This window comes from Siniperca chuatsi, linkage group LG12, assembly GCF_020085105.1.
Source record: "Siniperca chuatsi isolate FFG_IHB_CAS linkage group LG12, ASM2008510v1, whole genome shotgun sequence".
Classification (NCBI taxonomy): domain Eukaryota; kingdom Metazoa; phylum Chordata; class Actinopteri; order Centrarchiformes; family Sinipercidae; genus Siniperca; species Siniperca chuatsi.
Genome location: NC_058053.1, coordinates 5,292,492 through 5,313,679, shown reverse-complemented (window position 1 = coordinate 5,313,679; position 21,188 = coordinate 5,292,492). Strand labels below are relative to the sequence as shown.

Genomic DNA, 21,188 nt, shown 5'->3' with positions numbered 1-21,188 from the left:
TCAGCTGGGTTATACAGTAACCATGTCAGTTCATGTAAATTTAGTCTCAGAAATTATGATCCTAACACACACTTGACATAAATAACATAATTCGTTCTACTATCTATTAGTTTCTACTATCAAATATAGACAAATTTGATTCACACACGTAAACGTATTCAATTAAGTATATTTTGCATGTTTTCCGAATTTGTTTGATTGCATGCAGGCTGTCCTACCTTTGTTAGATTACACAGCAGTATGAGTGCCACCATCCCACTCCGCCCGATGCTATCCATCTTCCTTTTGGCCATGTCAAAGCTGGTTGATGATTTAGCAGCAGCAGATCTGGAATGGAGAATAAACAATTAAGCCCCGTCATTAAAGCGACATACAATCCCCTCATAAAGGCCACTTCACAGCACTCCCTATCTCTCCCACGGCTGATAAATGTTTCGCTCTGTGGCTTTAATCTACTGAAATGTTACCCTCACAGTCCATTAAGCTGGGAACAGACTGTAAATGTATCATTGAAACAGCCCACACATAACGACTTATTGTTACTGTACCACGTTAGAAATACATGAGGAAAAAACATTTTGCTACTTCAAGGGGAAAGGCAAAGAAATTGACGACAAATTTGAGGACAAATCTGGATGACATGGCAGATAGAGATGTGGGTAACCAAGTCCTTGTTGGTTAGTGATTGGTAGTGAAGAGTGAGGTAACCTTCATCTGAGCTGTGGCTCTGCATGAAAATGTTGGGCCATTTTGTCCATTTGCTAGCTGGTTTTGGGCAGTTCTTTTTTTTTTTCAAGAACTCAAAAACTGTGATGTCAATGGTCCAGATTCTCGTCGTAAGAAGTCAAACATGTTGACTGGATCAGCGCGTAAACAGTCAGAATCCTCAAACACAACAAACGGTAAGATTTTATCTCCCAGGTGTCATCAACATGGATCTAACTTGATCTGATCTGTCGTAATCCAGAATCAACAATTGTAGCTTGTGTCTACCCCTTTACAGGCCACATAGCATGCAATCACTGACTGTACATGTTAAGTCAGTTTGGAGTTAAATGTACCCACAATGCTAGTATTCTGGCTTGGTGAACAACACAGCTGCCAAAATAAGCAGTCGGAATCAGTCCAACAAAACCCCACTGATTTAAGACATTTCCGGTTCCCTGACAAAAGTCACGTATGCACAGCTGAAATTTAAAATCCCAGGCTCGCACTGCTGCTGTGTGTTTTGTGAGCCATATCTGTTTTGCACTCTCAATTCTCAGTCGTGACAGGAACAGTTTTAAAAAGGTTAGTGCTCGTGTTACACATTTATACATTTCATTTTTTTTTTTTTTAAAAGGTGATGCTGGTTTCTCATCAAAGCAGAATCCCAGAAAGTTGTTTGCGGCAAAGCTCCGGGCCACTGGGATTTCATGTCACTGCTGCTGCATAGCAGATGAGACAAAATTCAAATGGAAACATATCCCCCAGGTTGTACAAATCTGCTTTGCAAAACAGTGGGTGTACTAATGCTGGGGTAGCTTTAGATAGTTTAAGCCTGCCTGTTACACCTAGTGTACAACTATCAAAGAGTTCAGGTCTGCAACTGCTCCAGTGCTTTTTGTTCAGACTCTGGAGGCTCTGTGGGCCACTTAGTCAAGCATGTTGTCCTTTTGGTTTGTGTTTGAAGCCCATAGTGGTGGCTTTCTGTCTGGGTGCTCTGTAACTGGGTGCTCTGCTTTTTTATTTGTTATTTTTGCCATAAATGCCAAGAGTTCCATACTGGCACCTAAGTTAACCAGAAACAGGTAGTTAGCGTTGTTAGAATACCTGATACAAATCACCAGGCTGGGTTCTTGCGGCAGCATTGCTTTCAGTGTGAAACTACGCAACCAGCATTTATCGTCCGAGCAGCTGAGGAACAAAAAGAGACAGGAGGGATGGCAGAACAGAGAGAGACCCTGAACCCAGGATGGCATACATGTTGGTACGTGGTATTCAGGAGTGGATTACATCTCATTCAGAAGCGAAATTTAATAATGCCTTATATACCCTAAAGGAACTAGGTCGTCACTTTGCAATATCTCAAGTCTAATTAAATTCGGTGGAATGGAACAGCTAAACCAACAACGCAACAGCAAAAAGAGGCAAGCATTCACAAGACGTAGGGCTTTTAACTTTAAGCACACAAATATCCATTTTCTATCACTACTGATAAATTGACAAGTATGGAAAGTAAGTATGTATTGTTTTAAGGCTCATCCTTTTAGTTTTTTTTGTTTGTTTTTTAACCAAACTGCACCCAAAAAAATACACCTTTTTTAACCAGCAAGATGTGTTCCCTGCTACAGGTGGATACTGTTCCTTTCTGTTTACAAGCAACGCCATTTTTTAACAGTTTCTGAGAGCTCAGACGGGAGTAATTGTTTTTGTGTCATTAACTTCATGAATCAAAAGTATGAAGGTTAGCTCAGAATGCAGAGCTGACTATCAGCATCCAGCGACCTGGTTAGAGCTCTGAATTCTAATTAAGTCAAGATAATTTTTCACAGACGCTGGTGAGGAAGGAATGCCTGTTTTAAGATAAGACAACCCACATTGTCACTGCGTGTTTCTGACTGTTTAACGAATAGTTGAACATTTGTCAGGCCCTGTGATCAGTGCTTTGCTGATCAGTTTGACGTGTGTTTAGAATTTCGGTGTGGGACTTTGTGACAGCTGATAAGAGTTGCCGAATGATGTCTTTGGATGGAAAATGCCTAATGGGTTTTTGCACTTACATAAGACAGCAACCTATGACAGCTGGCACATGTCCAGTGTGTGGTATATGTTTTATGATGTATTCATTTTATTCATGGTAACTTAGTAATATCCTGAATAAGGAGGCTTCTTTACTCTTAACGTATGCAGGCAAACAAATTTCATACTTGCTAACATAGCTTCTGTCCTCTTTAACCCATTCTGATGGTCGATGACACAGACAAGTAATTTCTCACTAACTACAAAAGCTAACATCATGTAGTCTGTGTTAATGTTGCAACTGCTACTAGCTGCCATGTCTCCCTAGAATTCCATGAGTCATATTAGCCAGTTAGAGTGAAACATGCATCTATTGAGCCCTGTAGTAAATGTGTTTTTGGAAACATGAGGATGCTTGCCACATATGGATTTACCTCTAAAAAGTAATTTTACTGGTTTCCAGCAAGTTGCTTGTTTTCTTACATTGAAAATGTCCACATGTAAGCTATCATGACATTGTTGCAATGTGCTTTCTACCCCCCTGATCTCGATATCCTCGATTGTTTGTAAACCTGGAAAGCTGTCCATAAAATGTTTGTAACTGGATTTTCAAACAGGTATTTGTGTCATCTGGTTTGGAGCTTTTTTTACATTTAAAATGAACACCAAAACGAAAATGTTCATATAACTTGCTTTTATATAAATACTTTGTATATATAACTACATATACTTTTAATGCTACAAATTATGCAAATACTGCAGCGTTATGCAGCTTCAACTTTGCTGACAGCTTGAATATTCATTGTTTGGTGGCCAAAACAAACCATTTTCACTTACGAAAACTTAGTACAGTCTTACAACACACTGACAAAGGAGGAAAAGGAGGCAAAGCAGGGGGCCGTCAGTCAGCACATCACTGAGAGATTTGACCCAGTCAAAGTCTCCCTGTGGCTCTGTCACCAGGAGGACTGGCCCAGTGCCTCCTCAAGTCTGCTCAGAGTTAAAACTGCATTACTCTGCAGAAAGGAGAGGGTGGGGGTGGGGGGTGGGGGGGGGGGCTTACTGAAAGTGGGATAGTAAAACATTATGGTGATGTGCAAATTAGAAACAGCCAGGAAAAGATCAGCTGCTCCGTCACACACGCATGCTTGCAAACACACAAAAATGGACGCGCGCAAACACACACACACGCACACACACACAGCACTGCTTTGCCAAGTTCCCCGGCTGTTTCTTGGCAAAGGCTGTTTGCTGTAGCAGACCGATACAAAGGATATATCTTGTCGGATGGCAACACAGAACAGACGACAGAATGATTTCCCATTAGCTGCTTCAGTGTTGCTTATAGTTGTGATTTGTTACTCATCCCATTTTCTTTGGCTATTGCTTCTTTTTTAGTGGTCATACAGCCGCATTTAACATTTAAAAAGGTGGTAGTGAAGAAAAAACCCCTGACCCCATCTAAATGGAATCCATTTGTTAAAGTGGGAATTTCCAGCATGACCTTTTGTTCACGTCTGTCATAAATACCTTGCTTATGAAAAACCCCACTATGTTATAGCATGATCAACTCTCAACACGCCTCTTTTTGAATGATAAAAGCTTGGGGAATGAATGCCATCAAAGAATAAAGAGTGGTTGGTCTGAAATACCTTCTTCCCAAACAAAGACAGATTAGTCTTTTTCAGTTCTCTTAGAAACCAAGTTTTAAATAGATATTCCTTATTCAGACTAAATGACACTGGTTATTACACAGAGAATATCGTTTCAGTTCTCTGTCCCAAACCAACAGTGTCTCCTACTGTCATAGAGTATGCAACTAATTTATAATAACCATTTATGTTCACTGGCAACATTTAGTGCCAGTACAGTAAGCAGTGGGATGTCCCAGCTCAACCTTAACTCTACTGTACTTACGCAGTCCAACACCATTATGTTTACCTTAAAGTTTCATTCAAATCATTTTGGCTATTAGGGGGCAGCAGAACTCCAAAACCAGCAGACACACATACAGCCCTGATTCGATCCCCAGCCCGAGGGCTGTGCCTTCGGTGTGTGAGTGTGTGTGAATGCATTACTTTCTTTCAACTGATGAGCAGTTGGCATCTGCCATCAGTGTGTGTGGGGTCAATGTGATATGTAGTTGAAGCGCTTTGAATAGTCGGAAAAAGACTAGAAAGGCGCTATATAAGTACGTCCCATTTACCATTCCCTGACATATTATCTCGTTATAAAATTGCTGTTAGCAAACAATTGCCTATGGCAACATAACCATCCCATTGGAGCTAGGCTTGGGCGCTGTGTTTTTCATACCTTATACAGTATATGACGGTATTTGTGTAAAAAACAAACAAAAAAAGCCCAAAGTAAACGCTGAGCTGTTGGTGATAGAAGTCACTGTAGCATGCATGACGTCGTCTAGCCTACAACGCTGTGTCTAAGATGCAATTAGCCTACTCAGTGCTGTACCGAATGTCATTTATTTTTTACATTTGAAGCTTCTATTGAGATTTTCGAATGAAGCTTTAAATGTCTGTTTCAATTTAAAAATCCTCAATTTGAATAAAGTGATTAAATGAGTTAGTCTTTTTTTTATTACATCAACTTTCTTTAATGAATGTACAAGTCGTCAGCTATTCTATGACTGACAATGATTTTCTACAGTAGTCTGAAGTCAAAGACTATTTGTATATCTCAAGTTGTAACTCATCTATTCTGTAGTAGCTAAAGCATTCACCCATAACTGTTTTTCCTACCACTACACAGATGTAGGCATACTGTATATCAGCAGCAATGTGATAGTCCATAGTAGATAGAGTCCATATAAAAGAAAAACTAATAAAAAATCATATACTTCATGAATATTCTTTGCTCATTTCAGCTCAAAGCTAAGAGCAACCTCTATAGAGGCACAACACTTGATTATTAGTCTGTTTGGGTCAACTTCATCCAACCATAAACCAGTGCGAACTGTGGGTGGTCCACTATTATCTGTAGTACCTCAGAGTGTTTCACTGAAGTGGTTAGTCATGTACACTTTGCACAAGAGCTGACATCACCTATTACATCCGCCAGCATGCAGAAAGATACCTGGAAAAACAGCCTATGCATAACAGCTGTTGTCTTCTCGCCCAGTGCCAGAGCTCAGCCTGTACTTCAACTCCCACTGTCCCTGCAGAGATGCTGTGCTGTGCTGTAAACATCCTTCTGCCCTCACAGGATGTTTGGAGCGCCATACTCCAAGTTCCGCTCAGTGGCATTCGGATGTCCATTAGGCTGGTGAGGACCTATAACATCATTACTTCCCCATTCTATAGCAGGATACAGGCATAAGACTAGAGTAGAAAGGGGAGTAGCCATGAGAACTGATGAAGTCCCGGCATGCAGTAGCACTAACAATCATTCATGTTGTCATGTTTTACTTCCCACCAAGACATATTCCTGTACATTTACTGCATATGGCAACTCAAAGTGATCCTGATTCTTGAAGGGGTTTGAGGAGAAAATAGATTATACGCTAACTCTATCTCAAGTATTATATGCTGATGCTGATGCATCAAGCAGCATATGGTGAGAAGGCAAAAATGAATACGGTACTGTTGCACTGCAATGCTTGCTTGATTCTGTTATCAGTCTTTGAAAGCCAAAGACAAAACGGGTCACTGGGGTAAGTATCTTGTGCTTGCTGCAAAAACAAGAGACAGGAAACTACGTAGCATGGGAAATAGCACAGTTGTGCCTTCTGGATCTAATTTCAAATGACCTGCAGACTTATATCATTTTGATAAACAGTAGGAGTCAGGGAACCTTTGGTTCAGGGTCAATTAGATGTATATCAGCACATAAATTTATCATATATATTTCCAGAGATGACTGTACCTCCAGAAGAATTAAGATATAAGAACATAATCAGATGTATAGTTGGTCATTGTTAAAAGGATTTAATATGGAAAGATTTCAATTTTTTTTTAACTGAGTGGGGCTGTTTGTTTTTCAGAAATCAGACTCGACCAAGTTTAAACTAATATATAATTCTTTTGGGTTAATTTGAATGAATAGCCTAACCCTAAACTACGTTGAGGAATTGATGTTGTTCCTTTCATTCGCGATGACGCAGCCTCACTGACAAGCTAATGTTACTATAAGGCAGTTGCATTATTAAAAGGCAGCAAACAGCCATTTTTTTTACATTTATGGTGTCAAATCAAAAATGCTTTCTCACAATATTGATGGTTTGGTGACACGATTATCCATTCAGCATGGATTGCCAGTCCTCCGGAGGCACTGTTAACACCCCCCACCGGAGGACACAGCCTGTCACACTGAAACACAGAATTTTGAATTCCAACAGAGGATCAAATATTACATTTTTCCATTAAAAACAGTAGAGCTAGACCACTAAAAAGCTGATAATAGCCAACTGCAGATATATTGGCATCGTGTATATGTTGGCCAATAAGTAACAAGAAATTGCAGTACAGAAATGACAAACTAGGTTTGAGGTCATTTAGAACAGTGACACCATTACATAGTTTGTAGGACTGACAAGTTGATTTTTCAACTGTAAAATGTCCTGCTTTGTATGCATCCTGATCACAATACACTTAAAAAACCAAGACCAATTCCGTACCAAGACTGTTTAATTAGGTTATGTGTTTATGTTTAAAACATTACTATGGGTCAATTTTAAACTCCCAAATATCAACACCGGCTGTAAAAAATCCAGTAACGGTTGGGCTGTAAAAAAATAGTGACAGCTGTCACACTGCGTTGTTCAGTAGCTGGGAAACTGCCCAGTACCTGAGGTCTACAGCTGGTGAATGAATGGAAGGGGATAAGATCTTGGCAAGTATAGCTGGAGCATGGGTTGATGATGGAGGTCACCTTCTAACCAAGGCCTCGCATGACCACATCATGCATCTTTAAAACATGAAGATGCTAAAAGACGTGACATGATGATTTTGAAAAAAAAAAACAACTATTTGTATGTATGACAAAACTATGATTAACTGGATAAACTGTACTGATGTCAGAATGTACACCACCCATTTGGCAGTATCATAATATGCTCCCACTGAGCTATTTCAACATTCTCCGCATGTGTGCCGCATCCCATCATATGGATTTCTAAGTGGTAGTTTTGAAATGTGTGGTCAACCTAATGTTGAACACTGTCTTCTAACCTCTGAAACACAGGTTGTAATAAGTATAGGATCAAAAGTGACCATACTAACACCAGTCCATTCTTTCTCACCGTACTCCGTATCATGATGTGTCAATGACGCTCACAAGCCCAGTTTCGTTTTACACGCAGCACGTGCAACATGTGTCCCAGGTCCATGTCTTTATCAGCTAGGCTTACGTTACCTTAACAACATATGTTGGGAAACAGCTTGAGGAGTGCAGGTGTTCGTGCAGCACATCACCACAAACTAATAAGCAAGACGATAACCTGCATCCAGCTGAATTGTCATACATATGTTTGCTTTTAAAGTCACAACAATGCAGATGATACAAAACTATTTATAACCTCTCTTTGATTTTGTCAGCAGCTGCAAAATGTTAACTTTCAAGTGCTTTGTGATGCTTGGCTTATAATGTTTTGGGGTTTTTTTACTGTGTTTTCTTGCATTTATAGTTACTTATTCTCTGATAAAAAGTTCTACCTGTGTATCATCTCTTTTATTTGACATAAATAAAAAATAGTGAGTTGATTCTGACAAGGAAGTCTTGACATGGACAGGGAGGAAGGAATGGGTTCAGTTTCCAGCCAGCTTGGTCTCCCCCTGTTTTCTGTCATTTTGTGAGCACAATGAGAGCTGATAATTGAACAGTGGATAGAAGATGGTCTATGAAACAGGAAATTCTAAGAAAAACCTATAACTGTCTGCAAGAGAGGCTGGGAATGTTAATACAAGAAACAGGAGGAGAAGCTTTTAAGAGCGACACAGTCCCTCTGAGAGCTTCCTCTCAATCAGCAAAACCAAATATAGCAAGCGGACATTTCCCATGGGATCATCTGTGAATTTTGATGATCTTTCTCTGATCACTGAATTAGAGTTTAACATCTCAGCCATAGATGTTACCAAGCCCAAGATATGAGAGCAGACCTCATGCAAGCCTCCAAGTTGCCAAGGGCACCACCAGATGTCAAAAGAAAACAATAACAATCCCACACAGATGTGAGGGAGGAGTCCTGTGTTGCATGAAAAGACCTCCTCAACTCTCCATCCACCCGCCCTGACTGATGCACGCAATAGTCTTTGCATTAACATGGCAAGAGGGAGCTTGTGTTCCAGCGGTCGCCAGATGCCGAAGTATTCATGTCATTGCATTGCACGCCCCTTATGGCCAGCATGCCAACGGTCTCAGGGCGAGCACATGGATCTACTTACAACTATGGTGCTGAAATAGGGAAAAGGCCGCATTCTAATACTAATGTATCTCATGGGGAGATAAGAAAGGAGAGGCTCCTACTGGCACTAAGTGTTGTTTGATGATAGATATATGTTAGATATACAACCATTCACGGTGGTCATTCAAGCCCTTGAGGCTGTATGGTTAAAGGACAGACGATGCAGCCCAGTATCCCCAGGAATGATGAATACTGAAAGATCTTCTTCCAATGCCAGTGCTCAGTGCTAGTGCAGAACATAGTGTGTCCTTTTTATAGCAGAATCATCAAATGTCAATGTTCTGACTGGCAGAAAATCAAACTATGAATACTACAGAAATTTATTTTCTTTGTGGCTTGGATATTCATCTGAAAATGCTATGTGTGTGTGTGTGTGCGCGCGTGCATGCGTGTTACTCAGTATGTGCATCTACCTTTGGATCAGTGTGGCTGCATTTGGCTTTAACTTTAAAGCTACATTCCTTTGTTTTTTGGCCACTTAGGGACAGTGAAATGAGCTGAAAACACAAACTTGAATTATTATCACCTTAAGGTGGTGTTACGGTTAACATGTTAGCAAACAGCTGCCAATTTCCACGTCCAGCAGACCGGAGAAAATGTTGGCATTCATTTGGAGTCGTGTTTCTGTCTACTTTATGAATCCAATATTCACTCTCTTTTTGATTCTGTTTTTTGACTAACTCCTGAGAAAAATATCTGGCTCTTTAGCTCCACTATGTTCACCAGATAGTTGCTAACTTTGTCTGTCTGCTCTTTGGTGCTGGGCAGGTAGCGTACAGTGGGTTTATCTGCTGCAGCTAGAAACATGAGAGCAGAATTTGCGAGCCAGAAAATCAAAATCAGCTGAAAGACACTAAAACGTTCGGCAGAACTGAGGGGAATTGCAGAGTTTTGTTGATAATTAGTTAGAGTTTGTTGTGGGTTCATCACTACCAGCTACACCAGTCACATGACACGTAGTCATATGTATAAAAATATCAATTAGTGCAGCTTTAAAACTACCGTCAACTGTTCACATTTTGACATATTTGAATGCATCTAAATATGCTACTGCCAAACGGTTATAGGTTTCACTGATTCATATCAGCCAGTTAATATTTTTAAAATATTACGGCAATGTTTTATAGTGAGAGCTTAGTCCATGAAGAGTTCCTGCCAAGTTTGGTAGTAACTAGGGCAACGCTGTATGAGGGAAAAAAGGTGCTGAAAACCCATCATAGAGGAAATGGATCCTCTTAATAGTACTCCTGTTGAACACGAGCACAAAGTTTTATGTACGTCCTACAGGATGTGGTTTCACATCCTTATTACCACATACAGTATGTACAAGCTGAGCAAAAATAGAACGAAACTGCACTTTGAAGCATCCGTTAAAAAAAAGTAACACAGATAAGTCATACTGTGCTGAGTGTCAAGTATGTGTCAGCTTCTAAAAAGGTCTCACAGTTTAATGCAAGTTTTGACATCATAAAGCAGCTATCAAAGTCCCAGTGCTTCCAAATAATCAGTGCGTGAACTCTACAGTAGGTACATGAGTCACAAAAAACCCAGAGCTATTTCATGTACTGAGGGGAACAGTCTGAAAAACTGCCAAACACAGCAGCATTATCAAAGAGGGCACCAGTCACTGGTGGAGATATGTGCGTTGTTATTGTATCAGGACGACTTAACATCACAAAACTATGCCCTCAAAACTGAACACAGATTTTAATTGACACCTGCTGCGAGTGCTGTTGCGTCATGATTGTTCCATCATCCAAAATGCTAATCAAAAGGAGTCCATGTAAAGCTAAATTATGGCTCATTCCTTCTGTTTTTCTCCATTCTGTCCTATCACCTTCTAGCTTTCAACCAAATAACTCAGAACATTCCCTTAAAGGAGTAGTTTGACATTTTGGAAAATATACTTATTAGCTTTCTAGCCGAGAGTTACAGATGTCACTCGTTTCAGTTGACATGATTACTGCCGTGGCAGTGAAGGGGGGTGAAATAATTTATCCAGGAGTAGCTGCATAAGCTGCAGTGCGCACCGACAACCACCAGGTGGCACATGTGAGCAGTCCCTCTCTCTATCTCTCTACTGTAGGGTACTCATGGCGACCATGATCGGCAAGCAGACGGCAGGGGAACAGAGAAACGCCACTCAACTGTTTGGGAACTGTTAAAATGTTTCTGCCGGGCCTGTGTACTTACACGTTAGGCTACACAGTCTTAATTTTACAATGGATATTTGTGTCATGATATTCAAACAAATCATCATCAACTTATCTGACAGTTTTTATACTCAATAATAATATTCTTCTTTGTCAGTATCATCATTGATAATACATGATCTGAAGTCTAGTTTTTGAACGTTTAGAATCATCAATATTTTATTACACTCAGTAGTAGTAGCATTTCCTTGATACGATTGGTCTGAAATTTACAAGGTTTCCTTGATTTATCTCTCCATATTTCTTAGGGCGAACACTTTGGTGTTCTTTGTCGAGGTGTTTTTAAGCTTGGGTTTTTTAGTTATACTAAAATGAGGTTTTTAAATATGGAAAAATGAACGTGGGGTGCCCAATTCCCTCTGTCAAAGTCAATCAAATACAGCATGTGCAGTATCCCAGTGAGCACCAACCGGGATTTCAACGTTGATTTCTAGGTGAAAGTGGGTGATAGTCGGTCTAAGCGTCTAAGACCTCTTTTCAAACAGCTAAAATATGGGTACTACATCAACGTCTCACACATTTGTTTAATCATTTTGTTAATTTGTTCAGCTGTAAGTTGACAGAGAGACGATACTGATTAGTGTGACAGTAAAATATCTATACCAGCAGTAAAAATATAGCTGGAGTCAACAGCCGGTTAGCTTAGCTTAGCATAAAGACTGGAAACAGGAGGAAACAGTACAATTATGAGACGGTGTAGTCCCTCATTCGTCCAGGAGTGTTCTATCGTAGAAAAGGTTTCAGTCGTAGTCATCTGGACACTGTTTTCAGAATCATGACGTTTCGGCTCCCATCCGGGAGAATGACTTCCAGATGGGAGCCGAAACGTCTTGATTCTGAAAACAGTGTCCAGATGACTACGACTGAAACCTATTCTACGATAGTACAATTATGAGTTGTTTTGGTTTCACCAAAAAGGAGGAAAAACCCTCCATTATTTCACAAAAAAGCAAAGAGTAGAGAAAAGTCTGAAAAATTTGTCAAAATGTATGTCGAAGAACTTTTTTCTTTGTTCCTACCACATTAATCATCTCACGACCCCTCAGACTTATTTTGTGATCCTGACCCCCTGGTTGGGAACGACTGAACTAAACTGTATATAAAGGAGTGAAAACTAGCTCCACTTGGACTAGCAACAACAGTAAATCTGTAATTTAATATATCAGTGACAGGGGCCGATTTTCTGCAAAACACATACTTTTACTTTTGATACATTATGTACATTTTGCTGATAATACTTTTATACTTAAGTAGGATTTTAAATGTAGGACTTTTACTTGTAATGGAGTATTTTTACATGGTGGTACTTGTACTTAAGTAGAAGGATCTGAGTACTTCTTTGACCACTGCCTGGCTGCCGACCAGCACCTCTAAAGCTCACTAATTAACATGTTATATCTAGTTAAATCCATACAAAACCCAAGTGCAAAGATGACACTTTGCTATAGTCCAGCACATAACTCTCCATAAAGCCACAACGTGATGCGATTACACTTTGGTTTTTGTACGGATTAAATAAACAAGATGTAACATGTTGATTAGTGAGCTTTAGAGGTGCTGGTAGGTGTTACTGTACCTTTGGAAAGAGCTAGCTGTTTTCCCGTCTTAATGCTATGCTAAGCTAACTGTCTCCTGGCTCTAGGTACATATTTACTGTACAGACATGAGAGTGGTATCAACTTTCTCATCTAACTCTCAGGAAGAAAGCGTAAAGCTGAAAAGATAACATCACATTTCCCCTCTGAATCTGAACTTAGCTTCAATGCCATCATTATTTAAAACAGGACAAAAAGTTATTTTTTTTAAAGGAGGTTAAGAGTACTAGAGGTCTTACCATAGAAAAGGATCCCATGTCCAGAGGCCTCTAGTCTATGCAAAGGAAAAAACAGCACAAATACCTAGATAAAAATACACTGGTTAAAAATATACCAGGCTCCATCCTTCACCTGCATAGCTGCTAGTAATTCTCCTTGGTGTTACTGTAAATATTTTGATGTAGCTATAGTGCTTCTAGGCTGTGAATAAAACCTACTGAGCATGTGCTCACTGCTTAACGTGAGGCATACAGTACAGTCTGGTGGGAAAGTGTGGCTAATTCCACCAATTCTTTCCACTACATGGGGCCACATTTTCACCGGTCACTCCATTTTCCTTGACAGGTTCACACAATAGCTTAGCTTTCTCAGCAGAGTATTAGTTCCTTTCTGTGTGATATTTCTGCATCCTAACTGGCTGTTGCTATTCACAGATTTTAGTTTCATGGCAGTATTTGTTGCAGCGATTAGCAGTCATTAAACTGGCATACAGCCGGAAGGGGATTTTCAGGCCAAAGACTGCCCTGAGAGTTTAAATGGGTGTTAGCATGTTCTTTCAGATTTTATTTGGGGATAGGGAAATGGTTTTTCATATCAGTGGATTTCATCAACGATACTTCAGCTCAATTATCAGCTGTTTTTCTTCTGGTTGTGGAAACATTATAAATCTGGCAAGATGCACTTTGGGATCTCTCTGCAAGCTAGTCAAGCACCACTCACTAATCTGTCTCCAAACATTCCCAACGCTCCATACCACACTCACATTCTGTGTTAGTAAAAGGAAGTCTCACATTCCCAAGGTAAGATTAGTGACATACTTTGATATAGACACTGAAAAAAGGAACATGGAAGAGCAGGAAGATAGTTAGAGAGCTGCGGCTGTCAACTAAACAAAAATGTTCATTACAAGTGTTGTGTTAAGTTCTGTTTCACAGTTTGATTACATCTCTTTCAGCATACTGGAGTCTGACCACATACACTGTGGGTCTTCCAGGACTGGTGTGAGTGTTTCCCTACTGGTATTGCAACAACAAAAATAACCCTGGAACTCAGTCAAATTCACTGCTGTTTCAAGACGGCTCCAAGGAAGCCAAGGAATATCCTCCATGTGCTTGCTGTGGGCCCTAGACTTGACCTCCAAGGGAGTTGTTCACATCATTACTAACAGGCGCGAGTTGATCAGTATGCCTTGGGTTTGTGTAACAAACTCCCTCACAGTTGTCATGAAGGGGGAAATCAGCTATAGAGACCAAAACCGTTTTTTGTACCAGGCTGTAAACATGTTTATTTCTGCTGTAAAGTTGGGCATTTTAACATGGGGCTCTATGGGCACCGACTCGCTTTTGCAGCCAGCCTCAAGTGGCCATTCGAGGAACTGCAGTTTTTGGCACTTCCACGTTGGCTTCATTTTTCAGCCTTGGAGGCTGCCGCTTGGATATAACGCAAAAACTGTTTAAAATGAAACCATTTAACTGGCTATATTGTCCACTTACAAAGATGGGAAAGTAATGGCTTTCCGTTAATACATATATAACCTTTGTTTACACTCGAAAAAAAACAGGAACAGAGGAACAGGAGCCCTTTTTTTAATGCAAAGACATGATGGCACCCATCATGAAAGCCAGAAATATAAAATATACATGTCTGTCTTGTAATGACTTTTTCTCTGGAGAGCGCAGGACATTTAATTTAGAGAGCAGATCCGTATGCTGTAGCAGAAATAAAACATGCAATCAGTTGGACTGAACTCCCTATGAGTTGTGGTAATGACCGGTATAAAGAGTATGGACAATAATACTAGTAATTTGGGACTTTTATTAACCTTGGAAACCAATTAACTGCAATAATATGGAGAAGTTTTAGGCAGCGCTTTCGGCAGCCTGAGTTTGACAATAATAGTCACATTTTCACAGTAGAGTAAGTTAGCTAATTGGAGATCCAACAGAAATGTCTGCTGCAGACATTTGCTCATAGCAGCAGAAAATGCAGGGTGGAGGAGAGGTCCAAAGCAGTGTATACTGGCTGGAAAGGGAGCTTTTCAATAGCGGTTCGGCATTTGAATGTTTGAATGTAATTGTATTACAGAAATTAAAAAGAGGTGCTTCACTAGTTTCTGAATACTCCTCTAAATCTTGCCAGCAGCAAAAATTCAAAGAGCAACATGTGCACATAATGTGACAACTATACAGTACTGCAGGTTCACCTTTGTAAGACAGACAGTTTCCCAGGGACCACTTCCTCTATTCAGTAAGCCAGAAGCCCCCTCACACACAGTAAATCAGGAAGGCTGTGTCACTGACAGTTGGTTTAGCTCACACAAACACGAACACCCTTAGAAACCGCACAGCCTCTTTCCACTGTCCTCTAATCTCCACAAAGCACTGCAGCTCACACTGCCAACCACTGCACACAGACAAAGCTCCCCAGATGCTGCTCCTGAAGACATTAGCCCAGGTCTCGTCAGGCACCTTGTGTGCTGAAATTAAACTGGAGAGGGGAAAAAAAACGACCCTCCATAATGTATGTATGGAAAAATTACCTCAAAAGCTTTCACATCCCTGAAACTGAATCCAGAACCTGAGGGGAGCGCTTTGGAACTGGTGCATATGTACATCATTGTGCTTTTGTGTAATACGATAACTTCAGCCCGGGGTAAGCACACAGGAAACAACATATTATGTATACTTGGGTTGCTGATTCGATCCGAGCTGAAACACAATGAAGTTTCAACTTGAATGAGTCTGACGGACAGTAAAAGATGCTGGAAGAACATGAAACTGGTGGTCGCATCCCTTAATAAATATATGTGAGAGCTCTTACAGTGTCCACAACAGGACCGGGAACATAGGCGGTAAATCAATAAGATGCAGGCTGCTGAAGCCCGGTGTGCCCTGATGATTTATGAGGGGTTAGGTTTCATGAGAATTGTCATTACTCTTGGGACTGTGAATCGGGTGGCTTTTGCACTCATCAGAGTTGGTTTCCAGCAGTGTCCCTCACAATAGCATCAGTTAAACACACACACAAAATAACACTGATTATGAATAAAAATAATATCAATATTCAAATATAGTTTATTCAACAAATGTGTTTCTGTTTTAATAATCATATGGTTTAAAAAGACTTTAAGACTTTTAAGACAGGGATTCAAAACACCCCCGTTTTCACAACTTTGAACTCGCCCAGCCTAATGGAGACTGCTAGGCCTAACGTACTGAACATTTACTCAGCACCAAACTAATTGACACCATGACAAAGAACCAGCACAAATGGCTACATCGGCCCCCAGCCTCAGAGGACGGAAGAGCTGAGTGGATAAAGTTTATTTTTGATGGCAATGTGTGTGCATTTTACTACGGACTGCTTTCTTAACGAGGGCCGGTAACGGTTCACGCTCAATGACAGATTGATACCACCTGTCCGTGACCCGACTTCAAACTCGAAAGCTGTAGGTTTTTCCATGTTTTATAATGTTTTACTGTTTATTTTGTGGGTTAGCCTGTTGAACTTGGCGTAAGCATTTTGCACGGCTAATGTGGCAACTCCCACAAGCTGGGTCGATGTTGGACTAATGTTGTAATATTGAGGGACAGTCGAGAGAAACTGTGTGAACGTTAAGCCTTATTTGAAGCCACCTAAATAGGATTAGGAGGTTGGATGCCGGTAACTGTTTCTTTTTGTAAAAATTTACTGCAGCGCTAGCTCAGCTAGCGTTAGCTTTGTTGTTATACAGAAGCCCGTTCTCCGTGATCCTCGCTGGTGCGTGCGTGTTGCTGCTGTATGTAAATTTACTTGCTAGACATACTTGATAGCTATGTGTGAAAAAGAAATGGTCAAACTGCAGGAATTCATATGCTTGGCAACGTTGTGTAACTTTTATTAGCGCCCATTTAGGCTACCAGTTAAGACTGTAGCCTACTCAGTGCACCGATTTAGTTCATCTAGAGAAAACGCACAGATTTCTTTTTTTGCCCCATTAACCAATCGATTGATTGAAGAGTAGGTAGAATTTCAGTCGACCAAGATTTTGTTTGGTTGACTACAGCCCTACAAAATCGCCATACGGTGTTACCACAGCCATTGTAATATCACAACAACTGCTCCTAAATGGAAGGTAGAAAGAAAATCACCCCTTTGCTGCTTGACTGTGATCCTAATTTCAACCCTAATGCACCACAGAGCTAATGTATGACAGTATCAGCTACAGTGTGAATGGGATTCCACTGGCACAACCTTCTAAATGCCATTGCTTTAGGAACAGATCCACCATGGAGATCGCAGGGGCTTTGGGAGCTACGCTTCCGAGACCTTTGTCTCGCCCACATTTAATAGCTGTTTTCTGGACTCAGGCAGTAAACACTCAGCATGATAGTTTAGGGGCTGAAGTTGCATGACATCCCCATTGCACAATCAGCTCATGTATTTAGTGTAGGCCCGGGCCACTGGAAGATGTCTGGGCAAAAAGGCCTCATCTGATGACGCTGCCGACTGGCAGCTTTGACATGCTCACGGTCCAAAGTGTCCCGATAGCTGACATGCACGGACAGTGACGTAAAAACTGTTTTACTAGGCTTACTTTTAGGTATTTCTGAATATTTGTGTCGCTTAACGACCTACAAATTATGATCGAGTGTAATAACTTAAATGATGTACATGTATTCACTGGCAACATTTTGTGTCATAGAAGTGGCATGACATTCATATTGCATAGAGAAAAGTAGAGCTGTTGAGTAGCGTTTCCTGTTTGTATAAGCTAAATCTGAGGGGTCGTGCAATGATCAACAGACAAGGAAAGCCGAAAAAACTATTTTTTCATACTTTCTTCTAGTATGTGTTTTGTTTGTGAATTACTAGATAATTTTACCTCTTCAAGCCTCTAAAAACTATTTAAATAAAAGGAAAACAAACACTGGTTGAACTGCTCATGACTCATTCACATATGCTACAGGTAGACACTGCTTCGCTTTAAAAAGGCCCTTAAATCATATTTTCTCAATCAGCTTCTTACTACGGGTTATGGGTTTCCACATGAACATAAAATAAATCTGCCAAAGTTACAACAGCTTATTTCACATGGGATTTCTGTATTTGTCTTTCTGTTGTTTTCTTCTCACTAGTTTGAAGTGTGAGGTGATGTCATGTACTTTCGTGCACCAATTAAAATTTTGCTATTGTCAGTCAAATCTGATCAAACCACACCCACACAGTGCTGATGAAGCAGATTATCAGATTTGAGGTTTTTAAAAGGTTCTTAAAAATAATAACTAAGGATGTTCTTTTTTTTTATTTTAATTTTTTACAAAACTTTAACTTCCGTGGTTGTTAATTTAGTCGTAAACATTTCCTATTCCCAAGAAAAACCTGCGTTTATAAACCAACTTTGCAGGGCCTTAAACCGGCACGTTTTGATGGGTTTTAAGGGTCCAATAGTTACTATTTTACTTTTCAATACCACAATTTACAATGAACACAATCTTTCCTAATCTTAGTGGTTTTAGTTTCCCAAACCTAACCATACGTAGCCTCTCTTTTGTTTCCAAGAGCAGACATTGTGGGGGGGAAATTTCTTTAAGGTTACTTCTTGTTGGATTTTAAACATGTAAAACAATGTGGAACAAAGTTTAAAGACACAGGCAGCATATTAAAACAGCACATACACCCCTCTAACTTGATTTTATACACAATCAATTTGATTCTTGATAATTCCTGTTTCCCGCTTTACCATCACTGTGACAGTGCTAAATGAAACCGTAGTTAGTGCACATATTAGGCTGGGAACATGCCACTTCATAATTGCAAAACCCATGAGAAATCTGCAGTAGCCTGTAGCTTGCAGCAGAATTGTGTCAGATTTGACAGAAACCAGCCCACAAACTTGGCAATAAATAACAAATCTGCTTTTTTGGCTTGGGAGTTGCTTCTGCCCTGCCACCTCCCTTATAATGACTCCAGTGCATCTTTCCTCAGCACAATATATTCTGCCAATGGAGACCACGGTTGTCATCACCATCATTCACCATCATCATCATCCTTTTCGCTTTCACTGTCCAGCCCACAAACTTCCAGCATGTCCAAAACTGCTTCTTATGTAACCATGCAGATGATTTAGCAACCAGTGACCACCGCTTACATCAAAGCCTCAGTGCTGAATGGAGCTGAATCACTGCTGCTTTCCAGTTGAATCAATGTGAAAAGCCAGCATGTATCTCATCCATTCTCCATATACTTTAATAGTGATTATTTCATCTAAAGAGCGGATGTCAGGTCTGGTAGATTGTACATGAGCCATCCGTGGCTGTACAGTCAACCACAGCTGAGTCAGCCATGCATGCAAGCAGACGTTAAAATTGATCCTTGGAGTTTATATACAGTAGGTACCAACAATGTTAATCTAATCTGTGTGTTTAGGAAATGCAGCGTCGTTTCATTCTCTTTTAAAAGGCTTTTACGCATTACCATAAAGCATGCATAGGCTATACTGCAGGCTGCAGCTGAGAAAACTCTACATGATAGACATCACTCGACAACACATCGAAAATAAAAGCACCATGAAGAAAGAGGTCCGAATATCTCATGAGAACTATGTATATATATATAGATAAAGAGCATGCACTCCGCGCTTGGATGGCCTAATGGTGTCCAAACCCCACAAAAGACCGCTGTTTCACTCTGTTCTTCTCTCACATCTACGTTTTTCGCACCCAGCTTTTGACAGAAGGACGATGCAGATTAACTGGACCCAGTTCTGCTCATATTTGTTTCGACGTTTAGGATTGATCGAGGACATCACAGTATAGGGTATTCCGTTCGACTCTGTAATTCATGCAGATGAATACAGTTGAAATGACCTCGATAAACACACATCGATGAACAAAATGCATTGTCAACTCTGCGTAAATTCGACTCGACATTAAAGTAGCTCAAATTGCCCAGAAAACATGGGAGAAAACACAGCGCAACGCACACAATTCCCACTGCATTTCAGCGCGTCCTACCAGAGAATAAAATCCAACAGTCCCTGAAGTGGCTTCTGTCTTCGGCTCCGGCACAGAGAAACACACACAGCGGATCTCCGGCGCTCAATGAGCGCAGCTGAAGCGGCTGTCAGGTTGACGTTGGAAGGCAACCCACTACTTCCTGTTACATCATCACACTGTAGCCTACAGCTGAGGACCTGGGAGCTGTGGCGAGTCCTTCACAGTGCACGATGGTTTGCCACTAAACTCCCACTCTGATACAGACTTGGAAGTGCAGTTTACAAGTCTGTGACCCCGCTGGGCCACATAGTCCTGTAATGGGTGATGAAGAAAGGCAGGGCCCCAGAATTTTAGAAATACTGAGGTCATGTCTAAGCGCCCCCCCACCCCAACCCATTACAATATAAATAGCTAATAGACAGCATAAATTGGAAAAAAAACTTTGAATCATTTGAATTGTATTAAAGCTGAGTGGGTTGTGCCCTGAATGCTGCCAGTAAAGCTAAAAACTCAAGGTTGACATTATCACGCTATAAAGTTGTTGGTGAACTGCATCCAGCAGACTCAGAGCAACATTAGCGTTCATTTGGGGTCGTCTTTCCGGCCACCTGAGGAATGAGACCAACATTCACTCTCCTTTAAGCTCTGTTTTGGTTTCCATCAGCTCCTGAGGGAAATATTTGTCTCTTTAGCTGCTAAATGCTCCACTATGTTCACCAGCCAGTCTCTAACTGTGTCTGTCTGCTGTTTGCTGCCGGGCAGGTCGTGTACAGTCGGTTTATCAGAGCTTCTTCGCTGAAGACAGCTGGCCTGCAGCTGCTGGAAACCTTGTTGCTTAGAGCATTTAGACTCAATTAAACAGTAAAGTTGGGGGGCTGCAAAACCAAAACAAGGAGCTGAAAGACACTCAAATAGCCTACTCAGTAGAGCTGAGGGGAACTGCACAGTCAGGTGATAATTCTCTGTGGGTGTCACTGCAGTGACACCTTTCACATTCCACAAGGTCATCTGTTGTTAGTATGAAATACTGTATTGACTAGTGCAGCTT

General features: G+C 40.7%; 1 protein-coding gene across 1 annotated transcript in view; it reads right to left on the bottom strand.

The window, feature by feature from the left end:
- Positions 1-20,317, bottom strand: part of LOC122885817 (calcitonin gene-related peptide type 1 receptor) — a 34,226-nt gene extending 13,909 nt beyond the window's left edge. The window contains exons 1-2 of the mRNA XM_044217496.1: positions 20,159-20,317; positions 219-327 (exon numbers count right to left, since the gene is read on the bottom strand). Coding sequence (XP_044073431.1) covers positions 219-293 — 75 coding nt within the window. The 5' untranslated portion in view covers positions 294-327; positions 20,159-20,317. The remainder of the gene's footprint in view (positions 1-218; positions 328-20,158) is intronic.
- Positions 20,318-21,188: the final 871 nt, after the last annotated feature.